The sequence below is a fragment of the Gymnoscopelus microlampas genome (genome assembly GCF_963454915.1).
Source record: "Gymnoscopelus microlampas genome assembly, chromosome: 9".
NCBI classification, from domain to species: Eukaryota; Metazoa; Chordata; class Actinopteri; order Myctophiformes; family Myctophidae; genus Gymnoscopelus; species Gymnoscopelus microlampas.
The window spans coordinates 46638499-46666379 of record NC_139946.1 but is presented as its reverse complement, the minus strand read 5'-3'; the positions used below and the strand labels follow the sequence as shown (position 1 = coordinate 46666379).

The window sequence follows — 27881 nt, the reverse complement described above, 5'->3', positions numbered from 1 at the left end:
GGCCTCCCTAGGTTGGCAGAGGGAAGGTAGTGCCCAGGATTACACGCTTAGGCATTGGCACTGGGTGAAAAAAATAGGAGTTACAAAATCGTGGGATAAAAATTATAAAAAAGAAAAAAGAAAAAAAAAGAAATATCCCTTTAAAATAAATAATTGATTTTCACAGCAGAAACGGCGGTTTCAGCATCAAAACTGAGCAGAGTGGGTTTGAGGGAGGACAGTGACAACAGTGCACTTCAGGCTGGGTTGTTTGTGCATGTATTGAGCTTGAAATCAAGAGATTTATTGGGAGAAATTTCAGGAGCACAGCGGGAGAAAGGGTTAGACCAGAGGTCTTCAACGGGGGGTCCGGGACCCCTAGTGGGTCCTCAGAGTTACTACAGGGGGTCCGCCAAATCTAAAAAAAAAACACTTCAACCAAGCATCCCTATTCTGAGAACTTAAGCCGAAAATAGCAGATCTACAAGCGCACAACGCCTCGCAGCGCGAGGCGTTGTGCGCTTGTAGATCTGCTATTTTCGGCAAAGTGGTTTAGAATAGGGGGGAAAAAGAGCAGGCTAAGTTCAGAGTGAAAGGTCAGGTATACTAAGTATTGTTTAAGTGCATGGTTAAATGTCTGGAAACACACATTAACATGAATCCAACATGATAGTGCTGTGAAACAAGTCTATGAAGCTGCCTATGAAATCTACTGTATGAAAAAATAAACATCTTATACAATATATAATGGGGGGGTCCCTGCTTTATCTCTCTCAGCTAGGGGGTCCTTGGCCTGAAAACGTTGAAGACCCCTGGGTTAGACTCTCGCTAGAATTTGGAGATATGGCAGATATGCGATATTGTATGTTTTTTCTCTCCCGCATGTCCACAGGGCAGTGAAAGTGATCCGGTTGCTGGGCAGAGACACGGTGGAGGAGATCGTCTACACCCGCGCCGCGTCCAAGCTCCGCCTCACCAACACCGTCATCGAGGAAGGACGCTTCTCTCTGCTGGACCAGGCTCAGTCGGCCGCCGCTGGACTCCAGGTTGGTTATAGCCATAGCTGTCCTTCATCACGGAAGTTAAAGGTAGGGTAAGTGATCTTTTTTGGTTAAAACAACAAGTATTTTGTTAAAAGGTTAAAATACTATACTCTGATAGTAATCATTGCTATAGAGTGTTTGTTCAGTAACAGGAGTCTCCCCGTCTCTCCAGCTCTTTAATAAACAGAAAATACATTTTTCGGTAGGTGTCAAAATCTCAGCCAATCAGGAGAAAGTACCCATTTTTAAGCTTAATTTGTATATTGTTCCAGTTCCAATTTTGTCTGCTCATTTCTTAGTGTCATCACTTCCAATTTCACTTGTTTAATCTGTATCCTGATTGAGTTATCTGTCCTGGTTGGATAAAATTGGAAATGAAACGAAAATGCATTTTCTGTTTTATAAAGAGCTGGAGAGACAAGGAGACTCCTTTTACTGAACAAACACTCTATAGCAATGAGTACTATCAGAATATAGAGCTATTTAACACTTATTTTAACCAACGCAAATCACTTACCCTACCTTTAAGCCTGAGCTTAAATAGCTGATCTAACAAGCCAACGACGCGTCGCAATGCGACGATAAGCTATTTTTGCTGAGCGACGCTGCTGTATTATGATGTATAAATCAAGCATGGTTGTCCAAAACCATGCTGTCCCTATTCCCTTCCATTCTGTGCAACATTCTACAATATTCTACTGGTATTTTGTCTGGATTGTCTAAATACTCCACCGGGTCTGTCTACCAGTTTGTTTTCCGGTTCAGGTTAAAACCTACAGCACATTAACCCATTAAGACCTGAAGCCGATTCTACGAAATGTCTTCTAAATCCCAACAGAATTCTGAAAAACGTATGTTTCTATATCAGTGGTGCTCAAACCTTTTCATGTCAAGGACCCCCAAAATTATATGCTTTTGGCCGCGGACCCCCCTCTCAAAATATTTTGTTCCAGGGACCCCCCAGAAGCAAAGATTTCAGTAAAAACATGTTCGCTTTAAAATAATATATATTCAAAGATTTGCACACATTTTCATGATTTTTCAAAAATAGCAGATCTACAAGCTTGTAGCGCGGCACTCGGTGCCGCGCTATGAGCTTGTATATCTGCTATTTTTCAATAGCCAAAGTGTAAAATAATGCTGTTTAGCTCAAATAAAAAAAGGGTCTTAATGGGTTAAAACATGGCAGGTTAGTAAGCAATGCAGCTGCAGCTAATCAAATGTCTAATGGGTGTGTGTTACTGTATATTTAGGTGTGCCCACTGCCCAGAGCCATGGCTGTGCCTCTGTGCAAGCATAGACAGTAGTCAACAGTATTGCCATTGACACACTGACGCCTAAATCTAACACACCCATTATTCATTTGATTAGGCCAGCCTTATGCAGCCTGCTATGTATGTATTTTAATCTGAACTGGAAAACAAACTAGAAAATCAAGTTAGTGTTGAGCCCCTTTTTAAAGGGACAGTTTACCCAACAAATGACTTTTTTCTATCTGTTAGTCACCCCATGGAGACTTGAATTCTTGGATATTTTTTTTTGTCTCATTCTTAACACATCCACCGCCAGAGGTTAATCTCATAATGTACTCACCAGTGCCACGGTTTTATTGTTGTTTTTGTTTTTTTTCACGTCGCCATAGACCCCGTTAAAATCCTTAAGAATGCGCGATGCACTGTTTGTAAACATCGTGCACATGTCCCTGTCTCTACTAGTGCAGACCACGTGTCAAACGGGGCATCCATGTTGTAGTTAGAACGGTTTATGTTAAACAGTGATGACCGAGGAGAAAAAACTACAAGGGAGAAAAAGCTGTTTTAGTGTGCGCTTTAGAATGGAGGCCGACAGGAAACGCAAAACCGGATCGCAAATAGTTCCGTTCCGGTGGTGTTACACTGAAAATGGTCCGTGTAGAAAATTGAAGAAAAAAAAAAAAAAAAGGAAAAAGCACCCAGACCGTAGCACTACGGTCTCGGCGCTTAACAGTTGGATTTAATGGACCGTAGGACTACGTTCTTGGCGTTTAATGTGTTAAGCCAATAATTTGATGACCAGTGGACAGGTATAGGCAGCGGTTCCGGTAGGAGACGTGAAGGAGACTCTTTGTGTCTCCTACCGGAACCGCTGCCGGTCATCATATTATTGGCTTAGGAATGCGACAAAAACAGAAACGTCCATCAATTCAAGTCTCCATGGGGTGACTAATCCATAGATTTTATTTTTTTTCATTTTTGGGGTGAACTATCCCTTTAAACAAGCACCTGTAAGGACAATGCACACACATCTCTTTGTCATCAGATGTCTTTCTAATTCTTATCCTTTTGTACTCTAGATTTCTAATATCTTTGATTGTGCAATAACCGGATTCTGAATTTCAATATTATTTGTGCCCCCCCCACACACACACACACACACACACACACACACACACACACACACACACACACACACACACACACACACACACACACACACACACACACACACACACACACACACACACACACGTCCAGTTGAGTGAGATCTTAAAGTTCGGGGTGGACAAGCTGTTGTCGTCAGAGGAGAGCTCCATCCAGGAGGTGGACCTGGTCAGGATACTGGGCAGGTCACGTGACGGCCAGTGGCTGGAGGAGGAGGAGGATGAAGAGGGTCCTCCTCCTGGCTCACTGGAAGAGGAGGAAGAGGAGCAGGAAGAGGAGGCTTCTGGATCCAACGCACAGAGTGAGTTCATTCGTCTATTGAAGACGTCTTGAGTGAGCCCACAGTGGAAATAGACTTAACCCATTAAGACTCTGTGTAACTACATCTGTGTAACCACTTAAACCATTATTGCCAGACCCAGAGGGTCGGCCTACATGAGGCTTTGTCTGTCCCTCTTTCGTCCCTCTTTTGTCCATATATGGGCATAAAAGGGACACAGACAGACACATACAGAGATCTCTTTTGTCCCTCTTTTGTCCCTCTTTTCCTTCAACCACTATGGGTCTGGCAGTACCAGGTCTCCTGGTCCTAGTTTTATACTTTGGCTATTAAAAAATAGCAGATTATGAGCTTGGAGATCTGCTATTTTTGAAAAATCGTGAATATGTATATATTTTTTAAAGCAAACATTTTAACTCAAATCTTTGCTTCTGGGGGTCCCTGGAAGAACCTATTTTGAGATGGGGGTCCACGGCCAAATACATATCATTTTGACATGAAAATGTTTGAGAGCCACTGATTATAGCAACATACGTTTTTTCAAAAAACTGTTATTTTCTATCAATCACACACCCCATAAAGCCTTGAATTCATGGAGTTTTTTTTAGTTTTTGTCGCATTCCTAAGCCAATAATTTGATGACCGGCGGAAAGGAGACTCAAAGGAGTCAAAAGAGACTCAAATTATTGGCTTAGGAGAACGACAAAAGCTAAAAAAAATCTTGAATTCAAGGCTTCATGGGGTGTGTTTGTAATCGATAGAAAATAAGTAATTTTTTGGGTGAACTATTCCTTTAAGCTAGTGGCATCACAGTGCCCTTTTGTCCCCCCCCCCCACACAGACCACATGTACTACTTTGAGGGCAGAGATTACTCCAAGGACCCCAGCACAGAGGACCACAAGTACTTTGACCGTCTGCTGGAGGAGCAGCTAGCCGAGCTGGAGGAGACCGAGGGAGAAGGAGGACGCGCTCTGCGACGCAACGCCGGGGTAAGATACCATGTTATCATCATGTGACCTCTCTTTATGACGTCATGGGGGGGGGGGGGGGGGGGGGACTCTGTTTACATATTACATCAGGGGTCTTCAACAGGGGGTCCGGGACCCCTAGGGGGTCCTCAGAGTTACTACAGGGGGTCCGCCAAATCTTTGTGTGTTATGATTTTTTTTTTACCTTAACCACTTTGAACCCTAACATCCCTTTTCTGAGGAGAACTTTAGCCAAAAATAGCAGATCTACAAGCTCACAACGCCTTGCTTCAGCTTGTAGATCTGCTATTTTTGGCAAAGAGGTATAGGTGTAGAGAGAAAAAAAAGAGCAGTACCAAGTAAATAAAAAAAGTTTAATCTGAAACTAAATGTAATACAATATAGAGGGGGTCACTGCTTCATCTTTCTCTCAGCTAGGGGGTCCTTGGCCTGAAAAGGTTGAAGACCCCTGTATTACATCATTATGCTTCATTAAGAAGTCCAGGTGTGCCGTGGGATTCTGTGACAACCACACATTCATATTACAGTATATACGACTGTACAAAACGTTATCTTTTAATTTACTACTGTATATCAGCAGTTTGTGTGCACTCATTTCATAAGCCATTCAGACCGGGGGACGCATCTGTGTCATTTTAGATTTCTTTGGCTATTAAAAAAATTGCAGATATACAAGCTCATAGTGCCACGCTATGAGCTTGTATATCTGCTATTTATTTTAAAAATCTTGAACATTTTTGCAAATCTTTGAATATATATATTTTGAAGCGAACATTTTTAACTCAAATCTGTGCTTCTGGGGATTCTACAAATCCTATTTTTAAAACACTTACATATGTCGCTATAATATCAGTTGTTTCATGTCAAGGACCCCCCTAATGATATGTATTTGGCCGCGGACCCCCATCTAAAAATATGTTGTTCCAGGGAGTGGGACCCCCCAGAAGCAAAGATTTGAGTTAAAAATATAGTTAAAAAATATATATATTCAAAGATTTGCGCACATTTTCATAGTTAAGAAAAATTGCAGATCTACAAGCTCGTAGCGCGTCGCTCAGTACCTTCAACCTAGTTTCCCTATTTTGGGCATGTCTGCACGAAGTTAACCTATTAAGACCGGGGACGCGTCTGTGTCATTTTAGATTTATTTGGCTATTCAAAAATAGCAGATCTACAAGCTCATAGCGCGGCACCGAGTGCCGCGCTATGAGCTTGTAGATCTGCTATTTTTGAAAAATCGTGAAAAAATATTGTTTATATTTTTCTTTAAAAAAACTCTTTGGATTTAGAAAACCTTTTTAGAATCGGCCTCAGGTCTTAATGGGTTAACCTACGAGAAGTTGATGTTTACGTGGTTGTGATGGAAGAACATAGTGTGGAGGAAGCGAGACGTTTAGGTGGACAGATATTGAGTTGTTTGGGTCCCCACAGGCGTGTCTGTCGGGACCCCTGGGGGTCCCGTCCAGGAAGAGGAAGCAGCTCAGCGACACAGAGCTGGAGCTGAGGAGACAGCAGAGGAAGGAGTCTGCAGCCAAGAGAGCTCGCCTCCTAGAGGACCGGAGGAGGAAACTGCAGGAACAGAAACACATCAAGAAGTAAGAGCTGCTGACAGGAACACGGCCTGTTGTTTGCGTACAGATCGGTGGTTCCCAAAACGTTTTAGAGACCCGAAAGAGAAATTTGATGTCTCCCTGGGACCCCAAACAAGAGAAAATAGCAGATCTACAAGCTCACAACGTGTCGCGATGGGACACATTGTGAGCTTGTAGAACGGCAATACTACTTCTTAAAAGTTTTATTTTTTAATTGTTTTTTCATGGAATTCATCATCATCATTTATTTAACTCAAGACCATGTTCACTATCACATGGTATGGACCACAGAGTTTCTTTTTTACTTTTCTCTTTGAAATCGTTTTTAGAAAATATGACTTTTACTTTTTTACTTATTTTTATTTTCATGTTTGAGATCATTTTTATTCCACATTTATCTCCTTGGAGCGTGTGTCATGTTGTGTGTTACTGTTCCTCTTGTGTACAAAGCTGCTCAAGAGCAATCAAGTACTTTGAGGTTTGAAGTTGACATGACGGTTTTATGGCGGCACATTAAATGAAACCCACCTTCCTGGCTCCAGGGAACAGGATGGGAATGAACCTGAAGTTCTTGCTTCCATTCTGAATGAACTCATTCTGCAGCTGAAACGCACACACACACACAAACGTGCACGCACACGCACGCACACGCACACCAGTGATGGAAGAAGTACTCACATTTGTTTGTAAAAGTATCAATACCCTTTTGTTGCAAGTACAAGTTTGGTGTTCATAATTTACTTGAGTAAAAGTACAAAAGTATTGGCATCAAAATATACTTAAAGTAAAAGTACTCATTATGCAGAAGGTCCCATTTCACAAGTTTTCAAAATGTATAAAACATCCCCCAAAAAAATTGGTCTCCATCCACCGTTTGGGAAAACAGAGTGGTCTTACCTGTTTGTGTATGTAGACGGTGTTGAGGGTCCGCTCGTCGTTCTCCAGGCTGACAGGGGAGGCCGTCACGGTCTCGTGGTACTTTGGGCTGATGATTACTGTATGATGATGAGGTATTCCTTCTGTATGCGTGAGAAGAAAAGAAGCAAAAAAAAACAAATGACTTGACACGTTCGTACGGTGGCACGAGAGACAACATGAAGAGTAGCTTTGAAGAGCCAGGGCCGACGGTTATGCCAACAACATCTGTGTCACTGTGACGTGAACGTGAGCGGGGTAGGTTGTGAAACCCCGTGGAGAGAACTTCAAAGACCCAGGAGATTAAAGGGGAATTTTGGACCACGGTTTTCTTACCTTTTCTATGATGTTATGATATCCTAGGATGAATGGTACAGTAGAAAAAAATTATAACTCCATTCCCGGGTCCGCCACAGCTAAAAACGCGCGCCAATAGGCCTTCCACTTGATCGCATGTTTCGTTTTTTTTTCTTTTTGAGATCTGACGTTCATAGTGACAGAACACTATGCAATGTGATTGTCTTAAATGCGCCCCACCGTAAGTTTTCAATCTCTTCTAGCGAGACTGCCGGTGGGGCGCATTTAAGAATGAACAATCCAAGATGGCACAGTCCATGTGTGGGATTGAAGCAGAGTAGGGTCCGTCCGTGAGTGAAACCGCGAGTAAAACTGCATTGTCTGGCTGTGCTGTACCAAAAGTAAAAGTACAAAAATGTTTGAAAATAGCAGATCTACAAGCTCACAACGTGTTGCGATGCCCAACGCGTCGCGAACTAATGTACTTAGTTACTTTCCACCACTGCTTTTCTCCATAGTCATTAAAATGTTACCAGGCCTATTCGAGTAATTGAGTCAATGTGGGCTATAATACATCACCATTCACAAATCTACCTTTGTTTTCTTCTGTGTGTGTGTGGTGCAGGATGGCGTGGTGGGAGTCATGTGGATACAGATCACCGTGTTTACAATCTGAAGACAGCGAGGAGGAGGAGGAAGAGGAGGATGAGAACAGCGTGTGTTCCTCTGACTCTGATCATACGGCCATCAGCTACGTGTTAGGAGATGTCACCCACCCACGAGCCTCGCAGGAAGACGCCATCATCGTCCACTGTGTCGGTAAGAAGAACCCACCACCAGTGGTGGAAGAAGTACTCAAGATATTTTGCTTAAGTAAAAGTAGCAATACCACAATATAAAAAATACTCTGTTACAAGTAAAAGGCCTGTGTTAAAAATCTTACTTGAGTAAAAGTACAAAAGAATTGGCATCAAAATATACTTAAAGCACCAAAAGTAAAAGTACTATTTGAAAATAGCAGATCTGCAAGCTCACAACGTCACAATGCGACGCATTGTGAGCTTGTAGTTCGGCAATAGCCCATGTATAAAATAAGGCTGAAGTGGTTAATGTATGTTTTATAATAAAATAATTTATATCTGCAAAGTAACTAGTAACTTAAAGTTGTCAAATAATTGTAGTGGAGTAAAAGTACAATATTTGGGCCTGGGCCGTAGCGTGACTGTCCAGGCACCCTAGGCTGCAATGCCAGCCTGACAGTGCGTCGCGGGTTCGACTCCCGATCCCGAAGACCTTTGCTGCGTGTCATCCTCCCATCTCTCTCCCCATTTACTGTCAGTCTACTTTCCCTGTCCCTCTCTAATTAAAGGCATAAAAAAGCCCCCAAAAATATATTAAAAGAAAAAAAAGAAAGTACAATATTTGCCTCTGAGATGTAGTGAAGTAAAAGTATTGAAAATGGGAAATACTTCAGTAAAGTAAAAAATCCTCAAAATTGTACTTAAGTACGGTACTTGAGTAAATGTACTTAGTTACTTTACACCACTGAAACCCACTATCACCTAGTCTCACGTAGCCAGGGCGATCAGTGATCTCCACCTAACGATTACAGTCATCTGGGGAAATCTACATTCAATAATTACAAGAACAGCGGAGAAAACCTCCACTGACAAACCTACGCCCACTGTTTTGAAAACCAGCCCTGATACCTTCCCAATATGAAGGACCGGCCCTAAAGTCTAGTTGCATTGGTTCTGTTGTTTGACATAATGGGTACCGTAGGCTGAGATCGCCGTTTGTCTGACTACTCAAGACTATTGCCTAATAATGGTGCCATCATCTCTGAACTGGCAACGCTTTGCACGAAGCACATTCGCTAATTCACACAACGACAGTTTTAGAAGATTTGCTCCGTAATGTCAGCCCTGGCAACGTGTGAATTATTACGATTGCAGAGCATTTTGAATAAGATCCGATTTCTTACAGTACATTCAGTGGACACAAGTTCACACAACCACAATGTTCTCCTTAGGCGTGGGTTGGGAATTCAGTTTGAATTAAATTTGAACAAGGCTATCATGAGTGGAGGATGCTTTGGCCTGTGGCTGCAGACAAAGCCTTGAAAAGAACATGGGTAGTATAGTGTTTAATTTGTATGTGTTTATGTTGTGCTGTTGTGATTGTATCTTGTATAGATGACTCAGGTTATATGTGTGTGTACCAGTGTTGATCTTGATAGCACATTTGTATTAGTTTTAGTCATAGTCTTTTGAATAAAATTCTGTTTAGTTGTAGTCATATTTTAGTCATCTGAAATGTTTTTGTCTAGTTTTAGTCGACTAAATATTATAAGATTATAGTCGAATAAATCTACAGTTGATTTAGTCGATGTTGGCGGTGCCTTGATGGCGTCGTAATGGCTGATTTTACACTTGGTTGCATGCTGAAAATAGCCGATCGACACATTGTGAGCTTGTAGATCTGCTATTTTCAGAGCGCAACGCCCGAGCGCAACCAAACATAAAATTACTTGTCTCTTAGTTCTACTGGATCTCTTCTCCATTAGTCCCTCCCTAACATTTAGTCTTGTTTATATTTGTTGACGATATTGTCAATATATTTAGTGTTAGTTTTAGTCATCATAGCTTTGTTATTATTACATTTTTATTTAGTTTTCGTCAGTGAAAAAAGGTAGCCGACGAACATTTTTCGTCATAGTTTTAGTCGAATAAGTCAACACTGGTGTGTACATTGTGTTGTGTTTGTATCTTGTCTCTAGATGACTCAGGTCGCTGGGGTAGAGGAGGTCTGTTCACAGCCCTGGAGGTGAGGTCAGACGAACCACGGAAACAGTACGAGTTGGCCGGCTCCATGAAAGGTAGGATTTTTTTTGGTTTCGTTCAGACTTCAAATCTGAAACCAATCTGACTCCAACCTGATACGCCAAAAAAAAAACTGATTTAGGCTGCCAGTGTGAGCATAGCCTAAACACATGTATATTCCCTGCTTTGAGCTCTTCTTGGCTTTATATGCTCTGTCTGGGTGCTGGTGAAGGTCATTCTAAATGTGTTAACTTCTCATGTGTTTCAGACTTGGAGCTGGGGAATGTGCTCCTCTTCCCCATAGATGACAAACAGTCCAGAATGGATGGTCAAGACCTGGTAGGTGTTAACTAAATTTTTTTTTTTTTTTTCTACGTTGCAATATTGATACATTTGAGTACTTTTTCCACCACTGAATACAGGTGTGCTTTGAGATTTTGATGTGCCCATTGGTGTGCCATGGGCACGAAAAGTGTGCAAACCACTGAGGTATGGTGTAGTCAAGTGGATAAGCTGTTGTGCTCTGTCCTCAGCTGGCTCTCATCGTGGCCCAGCAGAGGGACAAAGCTAACAACCTGTCTGGAATCCATCTCACTGCCCTGGATGAAGCTCTGGTGAAGATTCAGACAGCAGCAAAGAAAAAGAAAGGTACAACATGATACACCATTAATTAAAATGATTTTTTATCTCTAGGAGCAGCAGTAGTTTTGCTTAATTTTAGTTGGGTCATTCATATACAGTACATTAGCTTTCATAATATGCAGAATGCAACTTAAAAGTGCTTTATAGTATTGAGAGCAATAGACAGGCTGAAACCTTGTATTTGACTTATGTTACTATGTTACTTTTCAGGAAATGGAAACAAAATGACCTGTTCTCCATTGTAATTATTATTTTGTCACAAGCTCAGACAGACTTCAACCTGGTGTCCCTATTTTGGGCAAGTCATTATAGGAAAACACTCAAAAATAGCAGATATATAAGTCACCACGTGCGATGCGTTGTGAACTTGTAGATGGGCTATTTTAACTTATTTTATAATAAAAAAAGTCAGAATGAATTTCGGACATACAAGTTTTCCGCCCCTGCAGCAACGATATGTGGACACTGATGACAAATGTCAGTGTCAAGTCACATGATCACAGTGCCGTGTGTGTTTGTCCTCAGCGAGCGTCCACCTGCCCCGCCTCGGCCACGCCACCAAGGGCTTCAACTGGTACGGCACGGAGAGACTCATCAGGAAGCACCTGGCGTCCAAAGGAATCCCCACCTTCATGTATCCTGCAGCACTCAGCCTGAGTTTGGAGGGAAAACCAGGGGAAATGCATTATGCATCATGCTACCGAAAATAGCAGATCTGCAAGCTCACAACGCGACGCGTTGCAGTGTTGATTTTGACAACACATTTTTATTTAGTTTTAGTCATAGTCTGTTGAATAAAATTCCATTTTGTTTTAGTCATATTTTAGTAATCTGAAATGTTTTTAGTTTTTGTCTAGTTTTAATCGACTAAATATCATAAGATTATAGTCTACTAAATTTACAGTTGATTTAGTCGACTAAAATGTCTTTTGGCGGTGCCTTGATGGCGTCGTAATGCCTGATTTTACACTTGGTTGCGTGCTGAAAAAAGCCGATCTACAAGCTCCCAAATCTGCTATTTTCAGAACACCCGAGCGCAACCAAACATAAAATGACTTGTCTTTTAGTTCTACTGGATCTCTTCTCCACTCGTCCCTCACTAACATTTTAGTCTAGTTTTTATTTGTTGACGAAATTGTCAATATATTTAGTGTTAGTTTTAGTCATCATAGCTTATTTTTTATTTCGTTTTTATTTCGTTTTCGTCAGTGAAAAAAGGTAGTCGACGAACCTTTTTCGTCATAGTTTTAGTCGACAAAATCAATATAATACTGGTTTGGAGGGAAAACCAGCGGAAATACATTATACTCATGCTACCGAACATAGCAGATCCGCAAGCTCACAACGCGACGCTCTTCGAGCTACTTCCACTATTTATTTGACAAAATAATAATATAATAACAATAAAAAGGACGATTTGAACATACAAGGTTTCCCCCCGACAGCAACGATATCTTGTTTTCATTTAATGCTTTGTCCTTGACCCCGAGTGCCAGATATTACCACAATAGAGCGGCCAGGAACACAGGAACCCCAGGTCGAGCGGCCGTGCCGAAGGCCTCACCTTCACCGGGCTCCTCGCCGTCTTCACCGACCCCCGGATCGGACGACAGCCCGACCCGGGACACGGAGGAGGAGACGGACGCTCCCTCTGGATCCTCTGCTCCCTCCCAGCTGCCCAGCTTCATGAACGGAGTCCGTGTGTTCTTCTACAACCTGGCCGCGTCCGAGAGGAAGAGGCTGGCACGCTACCTCGTCACATATCCTAACTCAGTGTTTCTCAAACATTTTCATTACAAGGACCCTCAAAATTATATGTATTTGGCCACGGACCCCCATCTCAAAATATTTTGTTCCAGGGATGCTTTTATTTAGTTTAAGTTTTTCAGGTATTATGAGTAGGGATGCACCGATATATCGGCCACATATCGGTATCAGACGATATTTGCCGTTATCGGTCAACATCGGTATCGGCAGGTACCTGCTGGTTAAAGTTACAGGAGTTTTTACTCTATGGTGTTTGTGAAATGAAATGTAATCATATGTTACCATAATCACAGTAAACATTATCATGTTATATTCAAGTTTTTTTTTAACTAACTCCAGTCACTTTCAGTTCAGCTGAGGTGTGTGTGTCACTGTCCAGCTGACGCTCGTTGACACTCGTTAATGTTACTTGCATCAAGGCAATTATGTTGTTTCTGCAGATTCTGCGGTTATTTCTTATAATGAAGACTTATTTGTTTGTAAATATCGGTATCGGCCAAGAATTTCCATATTGGTGCATCCCTAATTATGAGGACAGTCTTGATTTATAGAAGCTGAAAAGGGTAGGATGAAAGAATGCAGACATCACATGGCGGAAAAACAAAGATGATTTTATTTCATAGTTAGCTTTCGTTTTAGTTGGTTTTGCATTGTTCATTTTAGTTTTACATTTAGTTTAGGTTTACTTTAGTTTTTATTTTAGGTTCAGTTACACACTTATTTGCCCTTTTAGATTTAGTCTTAGCTTTTAGTTAACTATAACAACAGCCAACAGCCTGAGCTAATAGTCAGCATGTAACAAAGTTACGTTTAATTCATACGCCATCGTACGACAGGGTTGCCCTCCGGCAAGTATTGATCTACAGCTAACAACGTGATGCAACACATTGTTTGCTGCACATCAAATATTTGTTGTACCGCTATACAGTGTGTTATAAGTTAGCCTTCAGACTTGTGTTTCATTGACCTTCAGACTGTGCTAGACCAGAGACGTGCAGAGAGATTTGGAGAGGCAGGGGCTGGAATTTCAAAAGGGCACATGCACGGACGCATGCACGCGCGCGATGTGTCCCCCCTGCGCGCGCAAAGCGCGCGCGCGAAATTTTGCGGATATTCGTCGGATTCGGGTACTTTTTTACCCGTTTTTTGTTACTTTATTTCAGTTTTAGGGTTAGGGTTAGGGTTATAGATATATAATAAAACAAATATTTAAAAAAACTTTTTTTAATATTTTTTTTTATTGGTGGCTTTGGATAAAACATTGGTGGCTATAGCCACCGAAGCCCCCGCCTAACGACGCCACTTATTCTTCTGTATAATGAGTACTTTTACTTAAGTAAAGAAATTGAGTACTTTTCCCACCACTGCTGCTGACAGAGAGAGAGAGCGAGAGAGAGAGAGAGAGGGAGAGAGAGATATATATAGGCTCCTGCTTGACAAGTAATTTCAAATTAACAGCTATATATATATATATTTTTTTTTTTGTCCATACATACCTAATCTGTCTCAAACAATTGGTCCGTGTTCTGCGTGCATTCACTGCGTTCAGTTGTGCCCTCAGTTAGGTTTCGATAGTGTATAATATACTTCGTTTGCCGGGCGGTATCGCGCACACAAAAAATAGCCGATCAACAAGCTCACAATGCCTGGAGTTGCGACGCGTTGTGAGCTTGTAAATCAACTATAATTCTGCGCGAGCACTGCACGGCACGGGGCTCAATTAAGTAAGCTTTACTGCAGGTGCGAGGCCAACGGGCGCACGCAGGGGTTTCTACAGTTTACAGTCAGAGGAGACAAGGGCACTTTTTACCGACAGACAAAAGGGCAGGGGCTCAAGCCCCCTTTGATGTCTATGTGTGCACGTGCATGTGCTAGACAGCTCCTTAACAGAGACCTTCACTTATGACGGTGATGAAGAGGAGATCCTGAGTTCAGAGGTCACGCACATTGTTGCTGAGGTGGAACACAGCGTCCATACACAGGTTAGTGTTACCTGCTTCATCACCAGAATGTTTCAGCAGAACATCTTTATTCATGGACACTGGAAAGCAGATTATGACATCGGCTTTGAATGCTATCAATGCATTGAATGGGAGATTATCACGTTTTATCAGACCATTGAATGGGCGAGTAGGCAACGAGTAGCCGATATTATATACGGACCTACCCGCGATTTATCAGACCATTCATTGGGCGTAATCAGGAGCTACTGACCTACTTGGAGGCGGAGCAGTCCCCACAACATGATTTACCATTCTGTGCCTATCGGTACATAACTCCAACGGCGCTGAGTAGGCTCAGGCGAACATCACAACGTTCGGGACGGCAACTCGGGACTGGTTCCAGTTCGCCTGAGACTGAGCGCCTCCGTCATGGTCCCAAACCAAAACCGAAACTGGACTTTTTAAGTCATCTCCATCGGTAGGTCAGTATGTCTTGATAACACCCAATGAATGGTCTGATAAATCGCGGGTAGGTCAGTATGTCTTGATAACACCCAATGAATGGTCTGATAAATCGCGGGTAGGTCAGTATGTCTTGATAACACCCAATGAATGGTCTGATAAATCACGGGTAGGTCAGTATGTCGCCTACTTTGCCCATTCAATGGTCTGATAAAAGGTGATAATGTCCCATTCAATGCATTGATAGCATCCGAATGGGGTGATTATTAACCATTATGAACCCTATCGTCCCTATTCTGGGATGAAAAGATTTGGAGTTAACAGAAGTGGGCCTAGTATAGAGCCGTGGGTGACCCCGGTCAACTAAGTATATAGGGTTTAAATGGTACATAGAAAGTACATAGAAACTGTATGATGATGATTGATTTGATGTTTTTTTCTTTATTAAAGTGTCATGCTTCCAAGGAAGCCCAGCCCATATGGACTTACAGGACACTTTTTTATTTCATTTGACATGAACAATGAACCAACATGATCATTCACAAACAATGATCAAACGAATAACGAACTAAAACACTCAAGCTTCATACTGTGTGTGGCAGATTACATAAATACAACTTAAAATATAGCATTGGGTCTGTTACCTCACATCTTAACAGGAGACCGGACATGAACCTATTTGAAAAGATGAGATTGTCTTCTGCTCCAGGCTCCAGAAACAAAAACAAAACTGCATATTATATGAATAACGCCAAAACTGGGATAAGTCCCAACTGTGTACAGTCTCTTTAATGTTAGTGAATGGAAGTTATATATGACCAACATTTAGAACTACTTAAGCTGCCCCATTAAAAAAAAGAAAAATAATAATACTAAAAAAATAGAACAGCCACAGCGTCTATCATCTAGAAGCAAAAACAGGTGACAAACATGGAATCCAAGTCAGAATTCCACCCATTCACCTGATTCAGATTCCTATAAATACCAGCCTGCGGTGCACAACATAACACAACACAACATGCCACTGCAACGTGTTGTTTCTTGGCTCAGCCTCAGCGCTGTGCTGTTCATCTGGGTGTGTTAGTGTGTTATTGTGGTGTTTTATTGACGGCGTGATCATGTTTGTGTTGGCACTATAGGAGCTGGGGGACATGATGAGACGCTACCCTCAGGCTGTGGTTGTCCAGAAGAGATGGCTGGAGGCCTGCTTCTCCAGGCAGAGAACAGTCAACACTGTTCCGTTCCTTCATCAGCTCAGATGATTGTAGGGGCATGGCGGGGGGGGGTCTTCAATGTTTTCCAGGCCAAGGACCCCTTAGCTGAGAGAGCGATGAACTACGTCTGCATATTGTATTCATGTTAATTTGTATTTTCAGAAAATACAATATACCTTTTCAGTCAATACTTTGTAAACTTGACCTTTGGTCGGAAATTTTAGAGCTGCTATTTTTGGCTAATGTCCCCCCCAGCCCCCCCCCCCCCCCCCCCCCTGCAGTATCTCTGAGGACCCCCTAGGGGTCCCGGACCCCTTGTTGAAGACCCCTGTTATAGGGTGTTTCTATCCACTTTGCATTTTCAGTCACTTCTCAGGTTGAGCCCTCAAAAGGAAAATGTGTGGTTGTAAAAATCACAGCACTGACAAAATAATACATTTTATTCTTGTTCATGTTTATGTGTTGTATGCCTGTGTTAATAAAATACGCTTTGCCTTTGTTAGTCTCTAGTAGTCATGGCTTTATTTAGTCTTTATTTATATTGCACATTTAAAAACCACAGCAGTTGACCCAAAGTGTTTTCCAGTCAAGGATGATCAAACAACCTGAAAAAAACTAACAAACATGAAAACCATAATAAATAATAGTCCACAAAAGCAAGACTAAAATGTAAAACTCATAAATCACAATGGAATTATAAAATCAAAACACGGTAGAACATTTTGAAAATTAAAGACAAACTGAACAAAACAACTGATTAAAGTGTTGTAAGAGGGTATGAAAATAAATTAAATTTAAAACCATTCAGTGGACTGGAAAAAAGGGGGGGACAACCCCGCAGCAAGAGAAAAAGGTGGGTCTGTAACTTTGTCCTAAATTGTCATTGATAGAGCAGCACTTAATGTGGGATGGGAGATTATTCCATAGACTATACAGTAGGGCAGCGACAGAAAGCCACCAGGGTTTTTTAGGTGTGTTTGGGGAACTGAAAGGAGCTGTTGAGAGGATGGAATAAGTCAAGGACCCCCAAATGGATTTGAATTAGGCTGTGGACCCCCATTTGAAAAATAATTGGTTGAGATTTGATGAGTTAGATTAGATGTACAGAATTCTACAACTGTACTACATCAAAGTTTTAATAGTGTAGGTGGGCGGTACAGAGAAGTTCGGGTGGCGCCGGAAGCAATGTTTTAAAGGGTGTGGGGGGGGGGGGGGGGGGGTGCTGAGGTGCTCCTAGACTTTCTTATTATTATTAACTCTGCAGTCACATGAGTCGTGGTTTCTGACTCTTGTGTGTAGTTGCATGTTTTTTTACTGGGATGGTGATGGAAGATTGGCTAGATTTGTAAGTGTTGAATGAGACTTGTATAGGTGGAAGCATGTCTGGAAAGGCTACTGAGGCCTAATTTATACTCGGTGTTGCTTGCCGAAATGAACACATCTACAAGGCCAACAACTTGTCACCCACACTGCGACGCGACGTGGTTGGCATGTAGATGTGGCCTGTGACAGGGCTATAGGCCCTGACCATGATACTGACCATGATAGCCTACTGACCATGATACTGAGAAACTATACTGACCATGATAGCCTACTGACGATGATACTGAGAAACTATACTGACCATGATAGCCTACTGACCATGATACTGAGAAACTATACTGACCATGATAGCCTACTGACCATGATACTGAGAAACTATACTGACCATGATGATAGCCTACTGACCATGATACCGAGAAACTATACTGACCATGATACTGACCATGGTAGCCTACTGACCATGATACTGACCACTATACTGACCATGATACTGAACACGATACTGACATGATACTGACATGATACTGACCACGATACTGACCATGATACTGACCACGATACTGACCATGATACTGACCACTATACTGACCATGATACTGACATGATACTGACATGATACTGACCATGATACTGACCATGATACTGACCACGATACTGACCATGATACTGACCACGATACTGACCATGATACTGATGATGTCAGTCAGTATCATGGTCAGTATCATGTCACAGATGTTAGGTCCTGGTACTGGTCATTAATACAGGATACAGATGAGACTTGAGAGGCTTACGTCCCATAGCTGGAGGGATGGGAAGGTGTGCTGTGATTGGCTAATCGGTCTGGCAACCAGCCAAATAGACCAATTAATTGTTTACTAACATTGAGACTGGATGCGCAGGTGATTGTTTCACGCAATCAATTTCCAACCTGTTGTTTCGGGGTGCGCTAGTTTCAGCACATCCCAACCCCCTCTTGTGTGTTGGCTAGTGAGGCGCGTCCTAGCGAGAACAAAAAAAATGGCTGGGTTTCCGAGGCTAAGCGAGACCTGACAGAATGGGTTTCATTTAGCGCATACTGGTTGCACGCATACTGGTTCTTATCAGTGTGACGTCGTCTGTTAAGGGGTCTATAAGACCAATTATTTGTTTACAAACATTGGAACTGGACGCACAGGTGACTGTTTCATGTAATCAATTCCCAACAGATCCCCAAACCTGCTGTTTTAGTGTGAGCTTGTTTCAGTTCATTCAACCTCCTCTGTGTGTAGGCTAGTGGGGTGCGCCCTGGCGACACATATATACTTCATCGCGTAACGGTATTGCGCAACGAGAACAGCTGACGTACAAGCTCACAACCGCGTCACGGATGCGACCGCTGTGAGCTTGGAGATCTGCTATTCTCGGCCGTTAGGCTCTGCGCGCGACACCTTCGCGGGACGGAGCATAAATTAGTCTTGACTGGCTGCAGCTGTGCGAGCCAAGCAGGTTCTGGTGCCATGATCATAGAGCGCTCCCCTCTGTTCTTATGACAGCCACTGGAGGTGGAGTTTTGAGGACAACTGCTTTGAATTGTTATTATTGTTTACACACAACAGAAACCAAGGATTATATATTTCAAGAGCGAGAGATCACAGTAAAAATCCTAAGCATTCTTCCTCCACACTGGGAGAAAAACAGCATCTGAAAGTTTGATGGGATGCATTTTTACACGTGAGACTGTGACCACTTTTACATTGCATCTTATTGCTGCCGACCTGCGCGCGCATACTGTTTCGTATCAGTGTGACGTCGTCTGTTAAGGCGTCTATTCAGTTACTTTCACACCACTGGTTTGCCGGTTGCCTGGCAACCAAGCAACGTATCACAGTAGGGCCGCTCCCTCCGGACTATGGGATGGTGAGTATGTAAGTATAGAGTGAGGGCGGAGCCTGTTCACACGCTCAGCAGGACGAGAAGATTAAAGACTCTTGAGTCTTTATTAGAATGTTATAGTTACTATATGTATCAATAAGTACATATTATGATACATTGTAACAGATGGGATTACAGTAGGAATTAGACCTTCATCCTGAAACTAGACAACACTGTGTTCATACTTCCACACGTTATAAGACTCACCTGCATGTAAAGGTAAGGAAGTGATCCTTTAAGTTATTATACAACAAGTACTCACATGTTTTTACTTAAGTAAAAGTATCAATACTGCAATGTAGAAATACTCTGTTACAAGTAAAGGTCTGGTGTTCAAAATGTACTTGAGTAAAAGTACAAAAGTATATTGGCATCAAAATGTACTTAAAGTACCAAAAGTAAAAACCTCTCATTGTAAAGAATGTCCCATTTCACATGGTATCATTATGTATAAAAATGAAAATAGCAGATCTACAAGCTTGTAGATCTGCTATTTTCAAATAGCCAACTTTAAAATGGGCTGAGGTGGTAAATGTATGCTTTGTAATAATAATTAAAATCTACAAAAAGTAACTAGTAACTAAAGTTTTCAAATAATTGCAGTGGAGTAAAAGTACAATATTTTCCTCTGAGATGTAGTGGAGTACAAGTAAAAAGACAGAAAATTGGAAATACTCCAGTAAAGTCAAAATACCTTAAAACTGTACTTATAAGCACAGTACTTGAGTACATGTACTTAGTTACTTTACACCACTGACAACAAGGCATACATTTTTATCATTTGGATTTGTTTAAAGAAAACCTTTTTTAATTTGGTTATATTACAGGTTTATATGTAGGGTTTAGCTTCTAAAACATGAGCAAAGAAGGAATGGTTTGTTTATTCATATTTAATGAACATGAATATTCATATGTTGTAGTAAATGTATTTATTTATATCTAATAAACATGAATATTCATATGTTGTAGTAAATGTGTTTATTCATATTTAATAAACATGAATATTCATATGTTGTAGTAAATGTGTTTATTCATATCTAATAAACATGAATATTCATATGTTGTAGTAAATGTGTTTATTCATAATAAACATGAATATCGAAGCGGGGGCAGACAGGAAGAGGCATCAAAATAGTGCACAACACCACAGATTTATAGATTTGCGTTTGTGTGCACTTTCCCCCCCTCTGTGTGTGTGTGTGTGTGTGTGTGTGTGTGTGTGTGTGTGTGTGTGTGTGTGTGTGTGTGTGTGTGTGTGTGTGTGTGTGTGTGTGCGTGCGTGCGGAGGTCAGCAACAGCCACATCTGGGTCAACAGACCGAGAACAGAGAACACACTTCATTTGAAACCTTTATTTATTCTCGAAGGACATTGAGGTTGCCCTTATTTTCAGTGTCGTCGAGATACATCACAGTACAATTTCATTTTCATTTTCACATCAATATTCATAAAACAAAACTGAACTAAACAGAAACTAAACAAAAACTAATCGTGTGATACAACACAAATTTAAAAGCAGTTGCAGACACTTGTGGGTAGGTCTGCAGTCAAAGATCTAAATTGACCATATAATATATGGTCAAATTAGATCTTTGACTGCAGACCTAAATGTAAGATCTGTAGATCTTAAATTTAAGCTGTAGTTCATTCTAAGTGGTTGTGGCACTAAAGAAAACTTACAAGTTCTGTTGGTGTTATTCCGAAATTGGCGACCTATGGAATACCGTGACTCTACTATCTGACCCCCACCCTGATAAGCACCAGGAATTGTAGGAGTTGAGGCATTACATTTAGTGTGACCGATATAGAAAATTGAGAAAATAGCCAATCTACAAGACCGGAAATAGCCAATTTTTGCCTCTTTCTTATATTATTTGACAATTTGGCCAACGTTTGACCAGTTTTTATTGCATAGTTTGTTCATTACTTTTGAGGCAGTAATGCTATTTTTCTTTTCTTTCTTAATTTCGTTTTGAAGGTATTAAAAAGCTCTTAAAAGTCCTTAAAAAAAAGAAAAAGAAATCCTGGGGGTCTCAACCCACAGTTTGAGAACCACTGTGATAGGTCAGCTGAGAAGATTGAGTTGGTGTTTAGATGTTGTTTATTACACAGCCTATACTAGGTAACACGTTTCTAATGGTACTTGAAGTAGTGGTGACATAATGTTTTTCAATTAGGTTACAAAACGTCTTAAATGGCTTTTCATTGTCTTTTAATGTGAACTTTTTACATGTTTGTTTGCCATTTCATATGAAGTGATGCTGACACATAAATAACCGTGATTCTTTCCAGACTCGTCTTTAAGTCAAAGATTCATGTCAACATGTTGTCATATCAAAGTCACAGACTTTGACAGATCACCAACTGCAGTGTAACACTGACACCCCCCCACCCCTACCCCCTAAGGCCTCAGGCTTATATACACATGTTATGTTTGGATCTTTCACAGTGACTGATGATCCTTGTAGGAAATGATTGGATTCAACAGATCTTCAACATGGATCAGATTTAAACAATTAAACCCTATACACTTAGTTGACCAGATTCCCATGGGCCCTGTACTTATAGTTGACCAGATCACCAAGGGCTACATTAAATATCATTGCAGAAAATAGCTGATCTGTTAGATCGGCTAACTTTACGTCATCAGGCGGCCGGGAATCCACAACCGGAACCTCCGGTGCCTGCTCAAAATTGTACTTAAGTGCAGTACAGTACTTGAGTAAATGTACTTAGTTACTTTACACCACTGGATTAGTAGTAGAACGTGCCCAGATGTTTGCGTGATTTGATCGATTCCATGACATACTGTATAGGCCTTGTGTTTCCGTGGCTGTGTGTGTGAAGCATCATTTCCCATCATTATCACCAGCAGAACATGAACGACCACAGGTTTAACAACAGCCCCATCATGTGGGACGTGGGTTTTTCTACACAATGACACGAGGTGTTTTCACCTACTGTGATGCCATGCAAATGAAGTCCACGTTCTAGCGTCACAGTACACTGTCAAATCATTAACCCATTAAGACCTGAAGCCGACTACAAATGTCTTCTAAATTCTAACAGTTTTCTGAAACACTTATGTTGCTATAATATCAGTGGTTCTCAAACGTGTCAAGGACTTGTCAAGGTGTATTTGGCCACGGACCCCCATCTCAAAATATTTAGTTCAAAGGACCCCCATAAGCAAAGATTTGAGTTACAAATGTTCGCTTTTAAAAATATATATATTCAATGATTTGCACAAATCAGATCTGCTGTTTTCGAAAAATCTTGAACATTTGTGCACATCTTTGAATATATATATTTTTTTCAAGCAAACATTTTTTTACTCAAATATTTACTTCTGGGGGTCCCTTGGACAAAATAGTTTGAGATTGGGGTCCGGGGCCTTAGAATTATTTAGAATTTAGATTTAGAATCGGTTAAGAAAAAAAAGAAGCCATTATATGGAAATGTTCTCCATAACTTCTGAAAAAGCAGCTGCCTGGATATGACATCACGAGTGGAGGAAGTGGCTGGTTTTGACTGTACAGCTATAGGGCATAGCAGTGGTGGCACAGATAGAAAACCCATGTGTATATTTATATGTTTTTGTACTTTACAGGTTATAGTAAAGCAGCTACAGTGAACACATACAGTATGTCTTTTGTACTTTGTACAGGTTATCGTCAGCATCTTGCAGTGAACACACATGGACGTCCAGTGGAACAGCCTCCATGATGCTGCCCTCGGCCCTCTGCTCAGCCTCTACACACAATAACAGGTACATATAATAAACACCTGCACACAATTATACACAATGAACATGATTTTCAACTGTTTGTGTCCAAGGCACACCCCTGGGCAAGTCAAAACCTCAAGGCACACAAAATTATACTAATATTAATATTAATATTAATATTAATATTAATATTAATATTAATATTAATATTAATATTAATATTAGTATGATGCTAATACTAATAATAAGTGTAATAATAATAATAATTAAAATGATAATGATAATAACAATAACAATAACAATAAAAATAAAAATTCATATGATCTCCACTCAGACTTTAATTTTCATGAGGTGCTGGGGCTCGATGTGATACATTCTTAGGAACTGCCCCCCCCCCCCTTTCTTCTTTCTTTCCTTTTCTAATTTATTTTTCTTCACTTCTCTCAGATAACCGCAGTAGATGATTGAGATAAGCAGTGATAAAAGTAGAGCACAGCAGTTTCAAGCTGACTGGAACGGAAAGTTTTAGAAGCACCTGGAAGACCTCAGTGGTCTCAGCAACACGCCCACTGTGTAAACCTTTTTATAAGCTCTGGACCTCTAGTGTTTTGAACAATCCCCCACGTCCCCACAACCAGTGATGAGAGAATCAAGTATCAATACTGCAATGCAGAAACACTCTGTTACAAGTAAAAGTTCAGTAATCAAAATTGACTTGAGTAAAGTACAAAAGTATCAAAATATACTTAAAGTACCAAAAGTAAAAGTAGTCATTGTGCAGAATGTCCCATTTTAACATATGTCTATAATAAAATGATAGACAATTTATAGAAATATAATTTATACAAATATTTTTGAAGATAGCAGATCTACAAGCTCTCATCGCGGCGTGTTGTGAGCTTGTAGATCGGCGGGTCGATGTGGGGGTCCCCTGGAACAAGAGATGGGGGGAGATGGGGGGTCTGCGAGCAGGGACGTCACAGGCTCTCAGAAGGTGGGGGGGTGGACTTTCGGTGGACTATACCTCTTATTTTACACTTTGGCTATTCAAAAATAGCACCGAGTGCCGCGCTATGAGCTTGTATATCTGCTATTTTTGAAAAAACGTGAAAAACATTTGTAACTGTCAAATGTAAATACATTTTGTATTTTCAAAATTTTGCTTTTTTTGGGCGGATTTTGTTTTTTTTCGTGTTTTGGTTACTTTATTTTGTGTTTTGGTTACTTTATTTCAGTTTTAGGGTTAGGGTTAGGGTTAGGTTAGGTTATTTAATTCTTATTTTTGCCTGATTTTACCGAGTTATTATCAAAAAATAAAATGAATTATTCTTTTTTTATTTTTTATTTTTTCAAAAAGTGGAGGGTAGGAAATCACAGATCTATGTGAGTGAGGGTGTCGCGTCGTACGCACAGTGAATGGCCGTGACGCCCCTGTCTGCGACCAAATACTTTTCATTGTGGGGGTCTTTGACGCGAAAAAGTTTGAAAACTACTGCGGTAAATGATCCAGTGTCCTCCTCTCAGCCTGCAGGGCAGCTTCTTCAAACCCAGCCTCAACACACCGGAAGAGGACGACGAGACCATGAGCAACAAGGCAGACTGTGAGCTGGGCAAACCGGCGACCAGCAGAACCCCCGACCCCAACGGTCCCAACGGTCCCAACGGTCCCAACGGTCCCACCGCCGACCACCTCCCGTCCACCGACCACCAAGACTCTGTGTACAACGGACACCGGGTGGCCCATAAGCACGGCGTGCCCCAAGTGGCGCCCGCCGCTTACCTCCCGTACCAGCCTCCTCACGGCTTACCGGCGGGTTACAGCCAGCCCACTCCCTTCCCCAGCCGGGCGGAGGAAGAGGAGGAGGAGGAGGAGGGGGGCGGGGGCTCCTCCTGGCTCCACCCCCACCCCAGCTTTGCCAGCGGCTGGACCGCCGGCGGCGGCGGTGGCGGCGGCGCGGGGTTCCTCCCCAACAGCCTGCCGTCCTACCCGAGCCACAAGGACCCCGCCCCCAGCTACTCCGGAGATTCTAGCTCCTCCTCCTACTCCTCCTCCAGACAGTTCCTGTCGCTCCCGGGCCGCTACAGCCCGAACCCGGGCAGCCTGGAGCAGCCCCACTCGCTCCACTCCAACCCTCCCGTCACGTCGGCCAACAACATGTACCATCACACCCTGTCCCCGTACTACTGCTCCCCTCAGGGGGCCGCCTGCTGCGCTCAGTGCCCCGCAGAGTTCTTCAACAGGGCGGCGCCGATGATGGCCCAGCCGGACCTCCGGCCGGGATACCACCCGACTTACCACGGCCACTACTGTGAGGTTCCCTTCAGACCCTGTTTTGTCATTATTAGCCCGCGGAACCCCATTTGAAAAGCTATGCCAGGGACCCCCATAAGAGAAGATTTTTACGGCTCTAGCAGTGATTCTCAACCATTTTAATTTCAAGGACCTCCAGTTTGACATGCATTAGGCTACGGACCCCCATTTAATGGCATTTCTATTACTTGGACCGCAATTTATATTGTAAAATCTATGTCAATTTAACTCTGAGAGTGTACAAATGGAACCAAATGCATTTGGTTCCATTTGTACACTCTCAGAGTTACAGACCCATAAGGGTCCATTTGGTGCCTAATCTATCATTTAGCTGGGGACCCCCTGGAACTCCCTCAAGGACCCCTGGGGGTCCCCGGACCCCACTTTGAGAACCAATGAGCTATAGCAGAGGTTCTCAAACCTTTTCATGTCAAGGACCTCCAAATTGACACGTATTAGCCCGCGGACCCCCATTTGAAAAGATATGCCAGGGACCCCCATAAGAGAAGATTTCTTTTACAGCTCTAGCAGTGATTCAACTATTTTAATTTCAAGGACCCCCAGTTTGACATGCATTAGGCTTAGCCCCTAAATGTTACGTGAGATGTTACTTTTCCGGAAATGAAAAAAAAAAAGTTTTCCAATGGATCCAAAGTAGTTATTATTTAGTCACATAGCGCTTGTTAATACTTTTAGTTGGATAAACATTTATAAAATCCTCTGTGGGTTGAAAGTGATTAAAGGGATAGTTCACCCAAAAAAATACTTTTATTCTATCGATTAGTCACCCCATGGAGACTTGAATTCATGGATATTGTTTTGCTTTTGTCGCATTCCCAAGCCAATAATTTGATGACCAGCGGGCCGGTAGGCAGCGGTTCCGAGACACAAAGGAGACTCTGTACCGGAACCCCTGTCGGTCATCAAATTATTGGCTTAGGAATGAGACAAAAACTAAAAAATATAGAATATAGAAAAAAAGTCTTTTTGGGGGTGAACTATCCCTTTAATCACTTTCAACCCGCCATCCCTATTTTGGGCATGTAATCATTTGGGCTCACATCATTAAGCTCATTAACAAGCTCACAACGCGTTGTGAGCTTGTAGATCGGCTATTTTAGCTACTTACAAGGTTTCATGCCTGACAGCAACGGTTTGCCGTTCTGTTTACTGTGTTACTGTGGAAACCTCTTTCCTCATTCTTGTGTATCTCTGCTTCAGACGCAGACGGCCACAGACTACCTGGTGCTGCTGGCTACGGGTTGAGGTGAGGTTTCTACCTTACCTTGTTAGGTTGAGAGACTTACGCTGCGTTCACACGAGCAGATACAAAGATACAGTCTACCATTCATTTTCAATGGAAGCCAGCGACATGAAGAAGCAAAGACACAGCCGACGTTTTTAGATCTGCTACAGAAGATACAAAGATACAAATTCAAGTTGAGCTGGGTCCGACTTCCAGATACAAAGATACACAAGTACAACTGTTGCTCAGATGACGCGGCGCTTAATGACGCCAGCGACCGCGTTGAGCAACACAGATACAAAGAGACAGAGCGAGAAATATGCTCTTTATTTTTGTATCTTTGTATCTTTGTATCTACACATGTGAATGCAGCATTAAAGGAGGAGTTCACCCAAAAAATGACTTATTTTCTATCAATTGCACACCCCATGAAGCCTTGAATTCATGGATTTATTTTTGTTTTTGTGGCATTCCTAAGCCAATAATTTGATGACCGGGTGTGTATCCGGTAGGAGACACAAATAATCTACTTTGTGTCTCCTACCGGATACATTAGCCGGTAGGAGACGGGAATCAAATTATTGGCCAGGAATCAATGCAGGGCTGGAATAACACCTCACAGTGCCCCTGGGCACCACCAACTGCCAGTGCCCCCCCCCTCATGCGCTCGCGCGCAAAGCGCGCGAGCGCCAGCGTCGCGAAAACATTTTTTTTTTTTTTTTTTTTTCCTCTAATCTAGCTAATTTTACTAATTTTACACTGTGTTGTATTAATTCTTCATTATTAATTACTTCACTATTAATTACCTGCAAAAAAAAAAAAAAAAACGATTAAAAAAAAAAAAATTCAACCACCTTGGGGTGCCCCCTGATGCCCAGGGCCCCGGGGCACGTGCCCAAAGTGCCCATATGGTAGATCCGGCCCTGAATCAATGTCACAAAAACAAAACTAAATCCATGGGTTCAAGGCTTCATGGGGTGTGCAATTGATAGAAAATA

At 41.9% G+C, this 27881-nt stretch overlaps 2 protein-coding genes across 2 annotated transcripts in view; both read left to right on the top strand.

Moving 5' to 3' along the window:
- The window catches only part of chd1l (chromodomain helicase DNA binding protein 1-like), a 41548-nt gene extending 24702 nt beyond the window's left edge, over positions 1-16846 (top strand). The window contains exons 14-25 of the mRNA XM_084067510.1: positions 872-1025; positions 3536-3743; positions 4564-4712; positions 6144-6307; positions 8142-8335; positions 10296-10394; positions 10607-10677; positions 10872-10986; positions 11506-11614; positions 12477-12735; positions 14643-14729; positions 16292-16846. Coding sequence (XP_083923636.1) covers positions 872-1025; positions 3536-3743; positions 4564-4712; positions 6144-6307; positions 8142-8335; positions 10296-10394; positions 10607-10677; positions 10872-10986; positions 11506-11614; positions 12477-12735; positions 14643-14729; positions 16292-16414 — 1732 coding nt within the window. The 3' untranslated portion in view covers positions 16415-16846. The remainder of the gene's footprint in view (positions 1-871; positions 1026-3535; positions 3744-4563; positions 4713-6143; positions 6308-8141; positions 8336-10295; positions 10395-10606; positions 10678-10871; positions 10987-11505; positions 11615-12476; positions 12736-14642; positions 14730-16291) is intronic.
- A 2798-nt stretch (positions 16847-19644) lies between these two features.
- The window catches only part of traf3ip2l (TRAF3 interacting protein 2-like), a 39333-nt gene continuing 31096 nt past the window's right edge, over positions 19645-27881 (top strand). The window contains exons 1-4 of the mRNA XM_084067213.1: positions 19645-19819; positions 23267-23368; positions 24851-25635; positions 26859-26904. Of these exons, the coding sequence (XP_083923339.1) occupies positions 23322-23368; positions 24851-25635; positions 26859-26904 (878 nt within the window). The 5' untranslated portion in view covers positions 19645-19819; positions 23267-23321. The remainder of the gene's footprint in view (positions 19820-23266; positions 23369-24850; positions 25636-26858; positions 26905-27881) is intronic.